The sequence below is a fragment of the Protobothrops mucrosquamatus genome, unplaced genomic scaffold (genome assembly GCF_001527695.2).
Source record: "Protobothrops mucrosquamatus isolate PMUCROS unplaced genomic scaffold, P.Mucros_1.0 scaffold2321, whole genome shotgun sequence".
In the NCBI taxonomy this organism is placed as follows: domain Eukaryota; kingdom Metazoa; phylum Chordata; class Lepidosauria; order Squamata; family Viperidae; genus Protobothrops; species Protobothrops mucrosquamatus.
In genome coordinates this window covers 167,433-186,253 of record NW_015388405.1, presented here as the reverse complement: position 1 = coordinate 186,253, position 18,821 = coordinate 167,433, and the positions used below count along the sequence as shown (strand labels likewise).

Here is an 18,821-nt window from a genome sequence, read left to right as displayed (position 1 = left end):
CTAACATATTAGTATAAAATGTTTATCTAGGTGAATAAATAAAACAGAATTTCAAACCCAAAAGACCACAAAAAAGTGATTTGAATTTCAGACAAATTTTTAGTGAATGTTTGAAAAATATAACAATATAGAAATATCTGAAAAACAGAAGTAAAATCATCAGTGGAGAAAAATCTAAAATCACAAGTTAATTGTTCTTAAAAATGTCTGGGAAAAATAAAAGATGATTTAGTACAGTGGTGGCGAACCTATGGCACGGGTGCCAGAGGTGGCACTCAGAGCCCTCACTGTGGGCACACTCGCCGTCGCCCCAATCCTAGGCCTTCAGCTGAGTTTTATAAAACCTTTTCGCTTTAGGCCTCCACCGCCATGTGCAAAAAAAAAAAGGTTCAATCAATCAGTTAATTTCAACTTCTCGCGGTAAAAAAAAGTTCCTACAAAGTTGGAATTGATTGATTGAACTTTTTAGTCCCACCCAGTCTGCCGTTACCACTGCAGCCACGCCCACCCAATGGGCCACACCCACCCGGCACCCGACAATGCATAAGTGGGTTTTGAGTTGCAGTTTGGGCACTTGGTCTCTAAAAGGTTCGCCATCACTGATTTAGTATCTAAAAAATGCCATGTACAGATAAATTATCAGGATTTTCCATCCTGATTGGGCACCATAATTAAATAATTTTTTTCCAAAGTAACATTTATGAGGCTTTCTTCTGCTCCTGTAGTGATGCCAATTCATTCAAAGAGTAATTTGCCATGGCACTCTCTTTTTCTGGGATTGTGAGTGTAGTTTAGTACTCAAAGTTCAAATTAATCCTGAAAGTACTATATATGCAGCCCCCCATATATAAATAGTTGGCTGAATATGACGAAGTAGTTTGTATACTTCAGACCTCAACCATAGAACTCATTTAACATTCCAGGTTCTAGACATTTCAATGTTGCACTAACTGTGGCAATCAAAGTTGGAATTAAGAAATTTTAGTTTTCACATACAGATAAAATAAACCATCTTTCCAAGTATCTTCTATTATGTTTATCTATTTCATCAGGCTATGAGGTATTATATTATACTGCAATGCACATTCATACATAACAGCAAATCACATAAAAATCTTAGAACATGGTAGAGCAAATCTACGGATGCTAAAGTGGAAATAATATATATAGCAGAGGAGATGCCATTTTCCATGCCTCTTTGAACTCATGTAAGCCACAGATAGAGAATAAAATTATTTTAAAAAATACTAGGCATTTATTTCAATGGAACGCAGAGTATATATATCATCCTCAAGTCTAGTGTATTTGCCATTCTTGTTTGAATATGTCAGAACCCAGTAAATCAAAGGTTATTCCTGATCCTTCCTTTTTAATTTCCACTCTTTAAAAAATATGCATGCATGCATGCAGATCTACAAATTTCCACGGAATGTATTTTAACAATAAATTGTCCATCCACACAAATGTGGTATTAAAGTTTGTAAAAGTACCTCCTCCCCCCCCCAAAAAAAAACCAAGAGGGAAAAAAACCCTGAAAATAGGTAAGAGAAGACTGAAACTTTAAAGAAGAAAAAATGATATGGAAGCTACATCTAGAAACCTCATGACTAGCTGATGTAAGCTATATGCAATAAATGATCATTCAAAACTATACTGTTCAAAAACCAACTAAGACTTGAGGATATCTTCAAGACATGGGACTGAGTTGTTTGAGAGACAGCTTTCCCGATTACATCAACCTGTTCTAGTAGGTCCAGCAGGACAGACATAGTATGGGTCTCATTTATTACAGGGTAGAGACTGGTGTGGACCAGAAAAAGAGCCTTTTCTGTCTTGGATCCTGCCCTTTGGAATATCGTCTCTCCAGAGATTAGATGGTTTTATCCCAAATTTGGAGATCCAGATATTTCTTTATTTGACTTTTATAGCTGCCTATCTAAACAAGTAACTCTTGTTGGAGCACTTCTGCAATACTTATAATGATTTGTTGTTGGTTATTCTGTTTTTATCTCAGCTGCTGATTATGTTCAGTTGTTTTTACTGTTACCTTTTTACAGTGTATTTAACTGTTGTTAGATACCCCAAATTATGAACTTTAGATGGTGAGCCACATATATTGAAATAAATTCCCAACAGATTTTAATTTTTATTTTTAGCAAATCAATCCCACTGTTTGCCCTATTTAGCAATACGCAAACAAGATATTCTATTTTTTATAACTATAATCCCTCAGAAATTTACATTTACCTACTGAATTTATTACATATTCCTTCAGTGTTAAAGAGTTAGGGGAAGCCATTCTTAAGAAGCATTCATTGAACTGTTTCAAACTTTGTCTACTGTTATATAAATGAATACAGTAGTCTTCATTAATTAGTACTGTTAATTATGTTCTTACTAGCAACAAATCAATTTGGGGCATTAAGTCTACCTCCATTTCTAGACTAGACTCCATACCCTACTCCTATGAAGCTGTAGTTACTAACATAGAAAGATTTTGATTTCTCTACTTCACTAGATGAAGCTGTATGAAACGCTACTGAAGATTACAATTTTAATTATATACTACAGGTAATCATTGAAACTTGAAACTCCTATGTAGTTTTAGTGTGTATTTGTATTATTTACCATTAGTCCTTCTAGTCATTTAATTATTCCAATAACCACTATGAAAAGATATACTAGGGGGAGATTTAAATTTAGAAAAGTGAGAATTCTTGAATTGCTTTCATATTTCCTTATAATCATATAATGGACTTTTATCACTTCAAGTGATATGTATTCCCCAATGAAGCTGTAGTAATCTACAATATTATTCAAATAAAAACTGAAAAAACTGCAAAAAGATTTTCCAGACAGCTCTTTGTGTTTATAGAAAAATGCACACCACTTTGCTTTCTTTTTACGACTCTGTAATCCCTTTTATCGGGATGGAGTCGGGGCAACTCAATGGAACTGAGCATTTACTGGCCGGATGCCCTTTCTGATGCCTATGTGGGGTTCACAGCAGATATTTTCTCTCTGCCTCCTGATAGAGAAACATCTGTCACTGCCTAGGACTGAACTCTCAACCTTCCAAGTGGGAGACAAGCGTCTTCACCTCTAGGCCACCGCACCACTCGTTATTTATTGTAGATTAAGGATAGAGAAAATACCCAAATAAATATTCACAAGGAAGTATTTTAGTACTTATCCAAGAAGGACATATTCATCTATTTTAGCATTTTTCTTGAGAAAGCTTAAAATGCTTGAAATTAAAATAAATCTTAAACAAAGCAGTCTAACAAGTCAAAAAATATGATAAGAAAACTTGATAAATTGTAAAAAAATCATTTTATTTCATAGTTTCCTACTTAAAATTTGCAGCACCTATGTAATTTATCAATAATATGAAAACAAGTACACATCAAACTATTTACCTGTGGATGATAGACACTGAGTGATTTTACTTTGTGCAAAGGTAGTAATACCTTGAGAAGGAAAATTTTGTGCTCTTCTTTTAATGGTAAGGCAAATCCATTGATTATACTGGAGAAGAAAAAAGTGTGTTAGAATTAGAAAACCTATTGTATTGCTGCATTTTAATTTCATTTAAAAGAAAAACATATTCTTCCATTAGCTTTAAGCTGTGCTTTCATTCAAGTGTTTTTGTTAGACTTCCCAAATATCTTACAAATATAAATGAAGACAACAATTTGGTTATTGTATATAAGAATTATTTTCCAGATTTCTGTAATGGTAAAGCACAACCCCATTTTGCTACACCAATTCCACTGACAGACTTTTTCAGTTATAACAAAGAGAACCTATGCAAAATGTTTATTGTTTTGTTCAGTTCAAGATCCATTGTTACTCTTTATAAAATTCTGAAAGGTTTACATTTAAGTGGTATTATTTATTATAAAGCATAACTATTAAACAGTTTACCTTCCCAATATTTCCAGTAATTCTGCTATGCCATTGTGATGTTCTGTCTCATAAATAAACCTGAGAAAACAAATTCATTATCATTAATAGTGCAATTTATTCAACAATATGCTTAGTAGCATAAAAGGCACAAACACAACTTACTTTCATCAATTTAAAACCATACTGTGCATATTTGTAGATTCAGAATGTTTATTCAGTTGAATTTTGTATTAATTATTTTTACTTATAATTGAGGAGAGCTAGGAAAACAAAGGGAAAGGTATCAGAAAAATATATAGTGTTAGATAAGATTATCTTAAATTCAAGGAAAAAAAGGGATATCAATAAACTGGATTTTTCAACTTGTCTTACTAGAATGGAACTAGAGAAGAGAATAAAAAGTAGATTATAATCCAGTACTAATTTGCTTTGAAACACTCTGAACACAATGGAACCTATTTCTAGATTGGCAATCAAAGACTTGTGATATTCATAACATGAATGGAAATAGATTTTGGTGTGCAAGGGCACAACTACTTATTACCAAATGATATGCTGAATATATAGCTATAGTAAATAAAAATGTTATATTTTTGGAAAGATACTTGAAGGACCAGCTGTTTTTTGAGGAGCATCCAAAAAGCATTAGAAAAAAATAAAATTAAAAAACATTAATAGCAATAATGAACACTATGCAGACTATATGGAAGAAATTAAACTTCATTTTCAATGCTCGAAATTAAAACAAAATAATTTCAATCAAATTCCACCAGATGATGACAGGCAAGAACAGAACTAATGTGGGAGATACCACTACTAGCAAGAGGCATTATATGAAAATGTATCTGGTCCTACGAAATAGTTTTGAGTTACTACTTTGAACAGCAAAGAAGATATGCAAGTGTGTGTAATGCCATGACTTTCAAGGTTCAAAATGTAATAAAAATTAGCATCTTAAATCAGATTAAAATTAAATCAGTATTAGAGAAAACAAAATAGGATTAGCTGCTCACCCTCTTTGCAAAAGTAAAGCATATGCTAAATTAAGACATAGCATAAATAGCTGTATCCCTGATACAAGTAGTCCTCGACTTACAACCACAACTGAATCCAAAATTTCTGTTGCTAAGTGAGACGTTTGTTAAGTGAGTTTTGCCCCATTTTATGACCTTTCTTGCCACAGTTGTTAAGTGAAACACTGTAGTTAATAACATGGTTGTTAAGTGAATCTGGCTTCCTCATTGACTTTGCTTCTCAGAAGGTTGCAAAGGTTATCACATGACCCTGAGGCACTGCAACCATCATAAATATGAGTCGGTTGCCAAGCATCTGAATTTTGATCATGTGACCGTGGGGAGGCTGCAATGGTTGTGTGAAAATTTGTTATGTCACTTTTTTCAGTGCTGTTGTAACTTTGAATGTTGTAAGTCGAGGACTACCTGCATCACATTTTTTAAAAGAACAAATTGAAAAGTAGAGAAGCAGAGATACTATTTCAGGATTGGATCTATTTTATAGCTGCTTCCATCATTTTTTTGCAAATAGGTCTAGAAGCAGACATTTGGGGCAATGATTTAAGGAAAGTAAGCCTTCTAGGAATCTCAAATACAATTTTAATTCCCCAAAAGAGGACAAAATAACAGGGGTGTCAAACTGCCGGCCCACGGGCCGGACGCATCATCCGGAAGCTGCACCCATCCCATTGCCGGCAATGGCAAAACTGCCCCAATACGTTGCACGACATCATGTGATGTCGCGAGTTTGACATGTCTGCTCTAAAACTACAACTACTGGAGACATATTTAACCTCTCTTTGCTATGAACTGATTATCTTCTTTAAAATACATTGGGGAAAGGGAGGTCTATTATTGCATTTTGGTATCAGAATGCATCTCAATTCATCTTTAAATTATTTGGCAGCTGCATTAAGATTGGTTTCCAATCAAGGCAAGGAATAAATAAACAAATAAATAAATAAATCATAGGATAAAGAAAAATATTGTTTTGTGTCTCACAAATTTGATTCTTTATATTTGCTAACTATTCTGGAAGGCAAATCAGGGAAGATCATTAGGCTTTTACTTGTATATTCCAGCAGTTTTGATTTTCTAGAGAGCTGCAGAATATTAAGGTCCTCCTAAAGAACTTTATTACAATTGGACTTGTGATAAGGCTGAAATCTTGATGAAACTTGGTATATTGCATTAATTCCAACAAAGCTGGAATTGATTCACAGAGATGGTTCTCTGCAATGTCTACAGGAAGATTCTCATCAGCAGTATAATGAAGATAGAAAACTTTTGAGCTTCCTCCTGCATAAATGGTCTTGAATCTGTATGTTCACCTTAGTGTGCCAACTTCTCAAAATACATTTTTTTCATTTTTTTAAAGTCTGTTTTCATTAAAATTTAATTAGAATTTTTCTGAAGCTTTTTCATTTCCTTCTACCGAGAATTAACTTTTGTTGGAGCATATCAGTGTTAAGCACCTATATTGTAAATTCTGCTTATAGACTGCATTAAACGTTCAATGTTTGATAACTCTCTTGGTTCTCTTCCTCTAATACAGGGGTGTCAAACTGGCAGTTCGCAGGCCGGATGTGGCACGTGCAGACCACACCCACCCCAGCTCCACAAAGGCAAAAAATGTTGCGATATATCACGATATGTCACGTGACGCGATCAGGTTTGACACCCGTGCTCTAGTGGAAGCTCTAGGATTAGTAGCTGCCTGTGAACCACATAAATCATAATCTATCAGCTGAATAGCCTCTTCAGACGGAGCAAGTTTCTCAGGAATTAGCCTTTTAACAGCCACAAACTAGGAGTTAACTTATGCTGATGGGGGTAATTCTTCCCTGACAGGCAAGATAGAAAGGAAAGGGTTTGTTGTTATTTTTTGCTGATGAGGCATATTTTTCCCCCAAACATCAAAACTTGGTAGAAGATGTAAGTAACATTTTTAACATTTTTTTAACAAACCATTCAATTATAGTTTTTGAGCAGTTCAAGGAGAAAGAGAAAATGAAGTGTAATTAACATAAGTTCATCTTGTCCACAAGTCATTTTTGGCGGGCTTTATTATATTTATTTTGCCTTTTAGGTTTTTTTCTTTATTTTTATAGCTATGGACTCAATGTATCTTATTTTTATTTCCATTTTTAATATATATAATATGGTTTGCCTCACTGAATAGTTATTTTTTCTTTTTTTTAATCCAAGGTCATCTTGAGATTTCTCATTATTTTCAACAATCTTATTTCTTTCATGAAAAATTAAGATCTAAGGTGTATGTATCAAAGAAGAGAAAGATCTTCTGTTATTGCTGCAAAAATAGAATCTTCTTTATGGAAATATTTGTAGACAACACATTGAATTAATCAGATATATATCTGCTGCAAATTTTACTACAGGAGTTGCTATCTGAATTAAGATTTTTTTAAATTGTATAACTGTTTTTTTTCATATACCAAAGGCTATTTTATATAATTTTGGCTATTAAAGCTTTTTGGAGTTTCACTGGAGTTATAAATACTCAGGAATACTATATTATTTTATAAACTAAAAATCAGTGAGAATATACATGTAAGAAATGGTAATTAGCACATTATAAATAATAAAGATTAAGAAAATCCTAAAAACCAGAAATATTTATGTCAAGAGAAACCCTAATTATGGATGAGATACAAATTATTGTAGTCTATACATAATTGAATAAATTGTCAGATTGACTTTTTAAAAATAAAGTTAAGCTGCAACTTGGGTTAGCCATTTTTTCACAGAAGGCATCAAATTTCCTTTCCAATAAGAAACACAGTAATAATAATAATAATAATAATAATAATAATAATAATAATAATAATAATAATAATAATAATAATAATAATAATAATAATAATAAAGTTGGAAGGAACCTTGGAGGTCATCGAGTCCAACCCCCTAAAACCGATTCAGAATACCTTGTGGGAATATATGGGAAAAAATTTAATATTGCAGGTTGAAAAAGAAATATAACTTCTAACATTTGTTTCATTCTAGTATATATAATTCCCCAGAATTGCTGGAACATGGTTGCCAAAGATGGAAGAATAATATGAATTGGTCTTTATATTTTTAGAAATGGTCTATTTTAACAATCAGAATTGGGGCAATATATCAGTGATAAAACATATTATTTTTTTCTATGATATTTGATTTTATTTTCATGTTCTTCTATTGAAAGTCCCATTGTTGTATACTATCACAACATTTACATTCTGCATCGATTTAATAATATGGTATAGATAATCCCAGAGTGACGATTGTTCACTTAGCGCTCATTCAAAGTTACATTAGTACCCCCTAGTGTTTACGAGCAACTCCCAAAATTACGAATATTACAGCACCACAGCAGTTGTTCGCCCTTATGAATGACTGCAGAGGCTCTGCAACATTCACCCTAGTCCCCCCTTCCCCACAACTGCTTCTCCCTCCCGTTCTGCCGTGCCGAATTCACTTACCTTGCAAAAATCCTCTCTGCCACTGTTTCTCCTCTCTGCCACTATGAGGGCGAGGAGAGTCAATGGAAACTCCTGGGTGCTGTAATATTGCGCAAGTTCAGGCACCCATCCTCCCACAAATTCTCAAGTTACGAATGGAATGGGCAAACTCCATTACATTCGTAACTCGAGGACTACATGTATTTAATTTGTTTGTTCTGAGTTAGACTGTGTTGATAATTTGTAAATAGAGCCCAACAATTTTTGTGTGATAAGATTTTCAAATTTAGCCAATTTTCTAAATTTTATCCCTTGTTTCTGCAACCTTTTAAATACTATAATACTCATTTGAAGACACTGAAACCAGACAGGTAGTTAAGGCCATTCCAAAGTAAAAGTGTGAAAAGATCTGTCTTTATCCTAATCAATTTTTATAATTGAAGCATTACCTTTCCAGAACCTAACCTTCTAGCCATAATATAATTATTATCTTTGGTTGAAAACTAGAATGTGACCCTTATAAATAATTATGTCATTTGTATATGTCCCATTTCAGTTTAACTCTTTTTTAAACAAGGATATTGATGGAATGATATTGTACACTCAAGCATTCTTGTCATAATTACAACTGACATTTCTTCTTTTAGTAGAAATCTTTACTTCTGTCTCTGGTACATAGGCAAAAGCTGGTTCAAACAAATAACACTTTTTCACTCTTATTTCCATTTCTCTCTCATCTACCTGCAGCTGGTACTTCTGTCTTTTATATATGATTAGCAAAAGCTGTGGCATAGCTGGCACTACTTTCTTTAAAGGGGTTCTGCCATATGTTCTCTTTTGGGAAAACTGGGCAATGGGGAAAATGTACAAAGGAAAAATTTCAAAATATAGTGTTTCTACAACTTCGAATGAACAACTATTGGCAAAGCACTCTGCTATACACTGTCTATACATATCTGCTGTACATAAAAAATTATCCTGTTATTAATTCACATACCAAAATGCAGTAATACAGTATTGTTAGCAGGGAACTCCAATTTTAAGTAAGTCAAAAATGCTTTGGCCTGCCTTTTGGAAAGGAAATTACATTATTAACTATGGGATATGTCCAGACACTTAATGAATTTTATACTTGTTTTATTTTAAGAACATTTTTGTTTTCTACAAAAAAAGTTGTAACGTGATTAAAATACTTTATCTATTATTAAGCATCAGCACAGAATATAGACATACCTATAAAATATGTTGTTAATTTGCTTCCTGATGTAAGCTCTTAGGCCTAAGAATTTTCCATATATTCTGTGCAGAGTAGTCTTAAGAAAATCTCTTTCACGAGGATCCTCACTGTCAAAAAGCTCTAAAAGCTGCAAAAGATGAACATTTATTTGCTTAATCCATTTCAAATTAAATGGAACTCAAACTTTGAAGATATATTCTTTTTTTAACCTCACCTGCAATACAAACTTCTGATCAATATATTTCTTAGCTATATTAGGTTGGAAATCTGGAGATTCTAAAAACCTTAAGAAAAATTCATATACAAGCTGAAAAAGATCCACAAAAATAAAAATTAGTTTTACAATATAAATCAACTTGAATTTTGAAAAGCTGTTAAGACAATACTGAGTTTTAAACACTTTCCAAGAAAGATTCAAAATATTATCAAGATGAATACAGGTAGTCCTCAACTTACAAGAGTTCTCCAAGTGACTGTTCAAAGTTACAACGATGCTGAAAAAGTGACTTATAACCATTTTTCACACTTATGACCATTGCAGCATGGTCATCACATGGTCATGTGATTTACAATCGGATGCTTGACAACTGACTCACATATACGATGGTTGCATTGTCCCAGGCTTATGTGATCCCCTTTTGTGACCTTCTGACAAGCAAAGTCAATGGGGAAGCCAGAATCACTTAACAACCATGTTACTAATTTAACAACTGCAATGATTTATTTTACAAATGTGGCAAGAAAAATCGTAAAATGGAACAAAACTCACTTAACAAATTTCTCATTTAACAACATACATTTTGGGCTCAGTTGTGGTCATAAATTGAGGACTACCTGTATGTGCAAGATTAATTCCTTCAGCTTCCTATGTTCTTCTAATTTTTTTTTTGCAGACCATAAATCATCCTGAACCATTCATTTTACTCAGGCTTGGCAGGAAGTTATTTATAACAAATTGAGCAATTCCATTTCCCAATAAATATTTATTATATTAATTTCATAAAAGTTTGCAGTTCTGAGTCAATTAACATGCAATGATTACTCTGAATTGCAGATAAAAAGTTGGAAGGTGAATGCAAAGATGTACATTCTCCAACAGAGAGAATGCAAAAATGTACATTCTCCCTGTCTGGTTTAACTATGGTCAATACATGTATCTGGGATGTGCTGGAATTGGTTTTAGCAATTATTATGTGAAACTAAAAAAATATATGTAAATAAAAGCTAGATGGATTTCCCAGTATATCTTATGTAAAAATTTAATCACTATTGTAGTTGGTGCCAATTTACTATATTGCTGCACCTAAAACTTAAGGCTACCTGACACTAGCCAGAGATACTGGGATTAGAAATTCCAGAATTCAAAGCTAGAAAGGGTATTAGTTATGAAGTCTAAAACCTATGGAAATTGTAATTTCAAAAAATCTGGAAGATGCCATTTTAGGAAAATTTGTTTAAAGGGAAATGTAACTATGAAATGGGAAGAAAAAAGGTTGATCTTGTACTTTTAATCATGGAGTATCACAGTGGATCAGTTGGTCTGACTTGAAACCGAAAGTACTATTTTACTTAAAATTATCTGAATGTTTACAATTGCATTTATACCTTTTGTTCAATGAACCACAGGTACCACAAATCTTACCTATGTTTAAAGCTTATATCTCAAAATTACGATCTTATTACGATAAATAGCATTGCATTAAAACATGCTAATATTTTACTTATTAAAAACATTAACCTAACTGCATAATGAAACAGCAGTATTAGAATATATTAATAAGCAGATTTTACACATAACCAGATGAAAAAAATTCAATATCTAGATTTACATTTTCATTTTACAGTTTGCACTAATTTTGCCATTCCTGAGTTAGAGTGAAAGCATGTATTTCAGTTCTACCTGTAAGTGAGGCCAGGCAGCTTCTAAAGTTGGTTCATCTTCCTCTGGGTCAAATTCTGCTCCCGTTGGATTGGATGAAGGGGGTAGTGTGCGAAACATGTTAACTGCAAACTAAAATCACACTCGATTAAGCAAAAGTATTTTTTTAAAAACCCAATTTTAAAAAATATGTTCTTGCATAAATATTTTTAAAAACAGCTAAGCAAATACAAATATATAATAGTTTCTCCTCAATTACAAAAACATTTCTTTTAAGAAGTTTCTCAGAAAATTCTAGTTAATTGAAAGGGGGAAAAATAAACACCCAGAATTTTAAGAGGAAAATGTCAGTTTAGAAAAAATGAAATTGAAATGTCAATTTAGAACATAGTTAACTAGAAGTATAATTTATCATAGAAGTGATGCATTGTGCGCCACCCTATCATATTTTGCTAACAAAATTGAAAGGTTTTGTTAATGATCTGTTTCAAATTCTCTTGCACAAAATATCTTTTCCTCTACTAAAACTAATTCATATTAAGTATTATTCTTGTGCTCATCAGAACAACACTTATTGAGAGTAGCACTTGATCCTAAGCTATTGGTGTAAGAAGGTGAAATATAGAAAGTCCTTGGTTAAAATCTCATTTTAATATAAATTTGTAGGCAATAGATAAAAATGGCAGATGAAGAGCCATAATCTTCAAATATTATCTCTAACAGATCATCTCCCAAATAAAATTTACTAAGTTTTAAACTGCAATGTATCAGTGTCTTAGAACTGGCTTTCTACTGTACATCAATTTCTGAAGAGATAGTGAGCATTGTGAAGCTCTTCTGAGTTTAATGACTGAATGAATGGATTGCGTCTTTTTGTTCTCCCCCCCCATAAGTCGCACATTGCTAAATTTTGGCAATATGATCAGAAGATCTCTAGGAGGCATTAATTGGAAGCTCAATGCTATATGTGGTTTGCAGGTTGTTTATTCCTGATATATAATCTAGGTTGAACTGAACTATGTTGTCCACTTAAGAACCAGTCTGAAAGTTGGAGAATGGTTTTGGATCCAGTGTGCCCAAGCAATAGTATTATGAAAAAAATTCTTTGCTAGCCCTGCTTATTTACCTCACCACTTTCTAGACAAAGAGCATCTGGCTACAGTAATATCAAAGTAATTTCTGGTTGTTGTGAAAAACAATTTCTCTAAAAGTGCCCTGCATGGGATTGCCTATGAAAACTGTAAGTAATTATTCAAAATAATCTGTCAGGCTGCTATTGGAGAGAAGTGAAACACAGGGATCTGTTTTCAAAGTCTGAGAAAAATCTCTTGGCCATCGTTTTCTCCCATTTAGGCCTAATTGTATGCTATTCAGAGAGAAGTTGAAGTGTCTCTTTGCAAACTGAATTGCAATCAATGGGAACCTGCATTTCCCAAAAAAGAAAGAATGACCATCTAAAATGTTGTTCTTTATCATAGAATTGAAGTGGTACCTCAATGCCACTATGCTAGTTTTAAAACTGTGTTCTAATTCTCCTTGCAATAAATGCAGATGTTATTTATTTATTTTGCAAGCAAGTCTCCCAACCTTGACTTCTTCTTGAAGAACGGCAAGGTCAATGATAAGCTTAAACACTGCCTTTGCATTTATGATAAATTTAGAACATATATCTATGTACCATGCAAATTCTAACACAATTAACAATAGGGTCTACAGGACCAAAATAAACACTCCACTCTTCATACTGATAATAATAACTGAGCATAAAATGTTATTAGAAGTTAATTATTTAGTATGTATGTGATTGTTTAATACTATATGCTTCCAAAAGCCAAGCCTTTTTTGTTATTGTTATATATGAGATTTTTGTACAGAAGAGAATACAGCACAGAAAAAAAAATGTTAAAAAAATCCACCAAGCATAGAAATCTGTTTAGCAGAATAAGTCAAAAGAAAAGGTTTTTTAACAAGTTTATTTAAATTTAAATAACTTACCATATGTACTACTTCTGGATAAATGGGCTCAGTAATTACATTGCGATTATGTGTGATGTACTCTACCATTTCACTTAAAGCTGCTCGTTTTACTTCCTTCCACTTCAGGTCACTTAGTGGATCGGAAACAAAGTCGAAAAGGACACAACATTGTCGCAATTTCTGAATAAAAAGCTTTTCTTGCTCAGCGAGGGGAACATCTGAAAAGATTTTTAAAGTTATATTTATACTTCTTTTGCTTGTAAATCTTTCATTACAGTGAATATTATAAGAAGATTTTCTGAAGACAAACTGATTCAGCTGTTGACAAATATACACCCTACTTCTCCTTCTCTGGGTTTACTCCTCTAATTCTAACTGGTATATAGTAATAGATGAAATGTTCATCATTTACAGTGTGCAGTATACATCACCTAACCCAGTATTTGATGGCTCCCTCCCAACTTAAAATTCTTTCACCTGACCTAGAAAGTTGGTATTTGTTATACCCATCACACAGAACACTCTCATATTCATAAAAAGTGTATTGACTGTTTTATGTGGATCTGTCAAAACTCAGCATGTGAAAGTTCCCTCAAAAAGGACTGCACTTAACACAGAGTTAGCAAAACAATATGGAACAAAATGTTAGGACTTTCACTGAAACCAATTGCAAAATGCTGTGGCAATATTACAGAAGAACTCAGCCATGACGATCTGTTATATACACAGGAGAAAAATGGAGTTGTTGTTTTAATTGCTACACATCATTCAGACATGATGGTAAAGTAGCAGGAGGAAGGAAGGAAGGAAGGAAGGAAGGAAGGAAGGAAGGAAGGAAGGAAGGAAGGAAGGAAGGAAGGAAGGAAGGAAGGAAGGAAGGAAGGAAGAGAAACAATAAGCATTGTAGTCTCTGGGAGGTATTTATTTAGAATAAGAATGTCATTTGACATTCTCTGTAAAAAAGAACAACAAAAGAATATGTGGTTCAGGAGTTCCATGGAGCTGTTCCTACATGGCAATATGCACTGATGTACAGGGATGTTTTTAAAAAGCCCCCATAGGAGTATGGACAATAATAGTGCATCCAACCTAGCTATCGTGAAGGCCTGATAAAATTTCAGAATTAGAATAGAAGAGTGATAAAATGATGGCACATACTCATTTGATAAAAATCCAGAGACTGGGAGGATTGAATGCTAGACTTAGTTTGGAAATCAGTATTTTGGCTATACCGCTTAAGGTAACTCCTGGAATTTTCAAATTGTTATGGGCAAAGAGTCTTCACTAAAAGACATGAAATTCAAAATTTTGTTAAGCCAATTTGATTTAAAAGGGTTTTTGAGAACCATTCAGAGTAGACCCAAAGGGAAAAATAATGTTAACCAGGAAATTAATGAGATAATACAAGGCGTGGCATTCATGGAAACCAAACCTTTCTTTAGCCATAAGGCGGCATCAACATTTTTGTTTTGAAGGGAGAACAGAAAATATAAATATATACCACTAATACGTTTGCAAAAATGTCCTCAAGGTTTTTGGTCTATTTCTTTTTTTTTAAAGCTATCTTTAAGGAAAATATTTTTATACAATTGACATTTATAAAAATTGCATAACAGATTTGAATTTGTACTCTACAAACTCAATTTACTAATTTATTCCAATAAGTAAAAATACCTTTTAAAATACATCCTTACATTAAATAAAGTCATGAATGGGACTTTAAGTAAGTCATTAGAAATAATTATTATATAAGGATATATCTTAATAAGAAATAAACAGGAAGATTCTATTCTGCTTTGTACAGTATGCTTGAAATGAAAAGATTTGAAAGAACATATTTTCTTAAAATTGCAGGAAATATACTTTCTATGCTGACAGCTTCAAGCATAAATACAGTAGAAGACAGAACTATAGTGGTTAACTGATGATTTTAAGATTAATATTAAGTGATTAAATATTTAAAAGTCAATTAAACATTACATTAAAAGAGTTTTTTTTATTGTGTGTTCAGTTTTAGATATCTGATGTGGCCTAAAGATCAACTTAACATAGGAGCACAGACAAGTAGGGATACAATACTAAGTGAAATTCAGTTGCTGCTTTCGTCATTGTTACTAGGAGACCAGTGATAGCAAAGAGTTTGGTAATCACAGAGAAGGTGCTAAATGATAGCTATTTATGAACAGAATACCATTCTTATGACAACTGGCTTGCTCTGAGATCCCTAAATATAAAGAAACATTAGTATCAACACATCACTTTAAATTGTATTGATTTGGTTTAGCCTAGCTTGTTGTGTGAACCCACTGTAATTTTATTTAATAAGTTTTCATCAAATAATTTAGGTTTAGACAAACTTATCAATTTTATTTTACATAAATTTAAAATGAATTTAAAGAGTGTTCTTCATTTTTCCAAACAGTTTAGTGCAAATATTATTCTTGTAACATAAATTGCTAAAATTGAGTTTGCAAAGGAAATATAAAACTATAAGTATAAAACTATAAGTTGTCAATTATAATCATAAAACATAATCATGGACAATTATTAGATCAGATTTACTGTATCATACATTATACTTTGTTAATGTGCTTGTGGCTCTCTATTATGAATATTCAGCAGTATTTTCAGAATTTACTGCTTTTGCTAGCATGACAAAAAACATAAATTGTGCCATCAATCCCACCCTTTCAATTATGTATGTGATATCATACCACACATGCTTTGTCATGCTTCTTTCATGTTTGACTGTCTTGCGATCCCTTGTGACTATTCTTTGAGAGTTTGAACAATCTGTGTACTCCTGAGCATACATCATTCAAAATACAACTGATAGTCTTCTTACACAGACTGAATCATGGAAATTGAATAAATGTTTACTATTCTTCAAAGAATTGTAATAGTTGCATCAAATTCTGCGTAAATGATACTGAATAAACCTCATTGTCCATTTTAAGTAAGGATTGCAGGTTAATCACTAAGAGACAATGCTCGAGCCAGCACTGTCTTTTAAAAGAATGGTATGTGTAGCAAAAAGTAAAAAATAAGGATTCCAACAAGTTGAGTTCAGCTCCAAGTAACTCCAGTTATGTTTTCTTGTCAATACTATGGAAGCAATTTTCCATTATCTTCTTCTAAGAGGTTTTTTCAACTTCCACTTTAGCCCACTATCTTGGAATTGTGGACCCCAACTCCTATTCCCACCAGAATATGAAACATATACCACATGTATCTCAGAGCATACTGCCATATGATTGGAACATATATTGTTGGGAATTGAATATCTTTAATAAATGGTTAGGAATAATGGGCATTTGACAACTGTTAACAGTATCCACCTTAACTTACTTTCACATAGAGATAGGCACACTAAATTTAAACTAAATTCAATATGGAAATTATCAACAATTTAGTGAAGACAGTAGAGACAAATAGGAATCTCTTAGATTTCTTAATTTTTCATTAACAAAATCATGGTAATGTTGAGAGTATGCAACATTTTGTAAAGGAAGCTCTGTACAACATCTAACTTTTATTATTAATTTTAAATGAAAAACTGATATGTAGGAAAATACAATGGCATTTATCAGCATTGACTTTACTCCCGTGAAAGCCTCTTAATCCTTCATTATTTCATAAGAAAATAAAAATGTTGGGTAAGTACTGTTCAGTGCTTTATTTGGAACAGTCTGGACATTCATTGCCTGGACAAGTCCCTGCAGATTTCTTGACACGATTTTGGAAGTGGTTTGCCATTGCCTCCTTCCTAGGGCTGAGAGAATTAATGGCCCAAAGTCATCCAGCTGGCTTTGTGACTAAGGCAAGGCAAACTCAGTCTCCCAATTTCTATCATCTACACTAAATAAGTAAGTAATCACTACACTAAACTGGCTTTCCTATCCTCTCCTATGGACATTTTATTCCATACATGAATTAATAAATTAACCAAAATTTTATTTTTAAATCCACTCAATATTTTTCAATTTGTATCAATTTAGTTAGAAAAATATTTCTGCATTATCCTAAGTTGCTATCACCAGATGGTTTTAATTTTTTTAAATGGAAGAAAATGGAAAAAGATTACTAATGAATAGAACATGGGATGACTTGTGGAAAAAAGAACATGTTTGCATTTGTACTAACTTGTGGCAATATTGTTTCAAAATGTTTCTGTGGACCAAAAGCATGGAAATCGTAAGATGTATAAAATAAGAAAACAATTTTCATTTCTTATGTTAGAATTGTAAGAAAATTTAGTTCTCCAATAAGAAATACTGAGAAGGATCTCTTTATTTTTACATGATAGAATGGTACTGCTACAATGGCTTGCTTTTTGAAAGTAAACAAACTGGGTCTGCATAGGAACCAATCTTTAGTGATTTTCCAAAAACAAGGAGAGTGACTAGCAAAAATCCATTAGGCTACTATGATACAAAAAAATAACAAAAACTATAAAAGTTTAATATACAATGTAATAATAATAGTAGTAGTAGTAGTAGTAAAGTTGGAAGGGACCTTGGAGGTCATCAAGTCCAACCCCCTGCTCAGGCAGGTAACCCTATACCGTTTCAGAGAAATGGCTGTCCAGTTTCTTCTTAAAAACTTCCAGTGATTCACCGCTTCTGGAGGCAGGTTGTTCCACTGGTTAATTGTTCTGTCAGGAAGTTTCTCCTTAGTTCTAAGTTGCTTCTCTCTTTGGTTAGTTTCCACCCGTTGCTTCTTGTCCTGCCTTCAGGCGCTTTGGAAAATAGCTTGACTCCCTCTTCTTTGTGGCAGCCCCTAAGATATTGGAATACTGCTATCATGACCCCCCTCGTCCTTCTCTTCATTAAACTAAACATACCCAATTCCAGCAACTGTTCCTTATATGTTTTAGCCTCCAGTCCCCTAATCATCTTTGTTGCTCCTCTCTGTACTCTTTCTAGAGTCTCAACATCTTTTTTACATTGTGGTGACCAAAACTGGATGCAGTATTCCAAGTGTGGCCTTACCAAGGCATTGTAAAGTGGTATTAATACTTCACGTGATCTTGATTCTATCCCTGTTAATGCAGCCTAACACTGTGTTGGCTTTTTTGGCAGCTGCAGCACACTGCTTGCTCATATTTAAATGATTGTCCACTAGGACTCCGAGATCCCTCTCACAGTTACTACTATTGAGCAAGGTACCCCCTATACTATACTTGTACATTTGGTTTTTCTTGCCTAAATGTAGAACCTTACTTTTTTCACCATTGAATTTCATTTTGTTAGATAGCGCCCAGTGTTCAAGTCTGTCCAGATCCTCCTGTATCCTAAGCCTGTCTTCTGGAGTGTTGGCTATTCCTGCCAGCTTGGTGTCGT

General features: G+C 33.2%; 1 protein-coding gene across 3 annotated transcripts in view; it reads right to left on the bottom strand.

Annotated features, from left to right (window-relative positions):
- Window positions 1-18,821, bottom strand: part of PPP2R5C (protein phosphatase 2 regulatory subunit B'gamma) — a 64,260-nt gene that overhangs the window by 14,965 nt on the left and 30,474 nt on the right. For 2 of the 3 annotated variants that reach the window (XM_029285833.1, XM_015824680.1), the window contains 6 exons: window positions 13,498-13,697; window positions 11,524-11,634; window positions 9,838-9,930; window positions 9,620-9,750; window positions 3,928-3,987; window positions 3,420-3,528 (listed from right to left, as the gene is read on the bottom strand). In XM_029285833.1, coding sequence (XP_029141666.1) covers window positions 3,420-3,528; window positions 3,928-3,987; window positions 9,620-9,750; window positions 9,838-9,930; window positions 11,524-11,634; window positions 13,498-13,697 — 704 coding nt within the window. The remainder of the gene's footprint in view (window positions 1-3,419; window positions 3,529-3,927; window positions 3,988-9,619; window positions 9,751-9,837; window positions 9,931-11,523; window positions 11,635-13,497; window positions 13,698-18,821) is intronic. The other variant, XM_015824681.1, reaches the window with a different exon arrangement.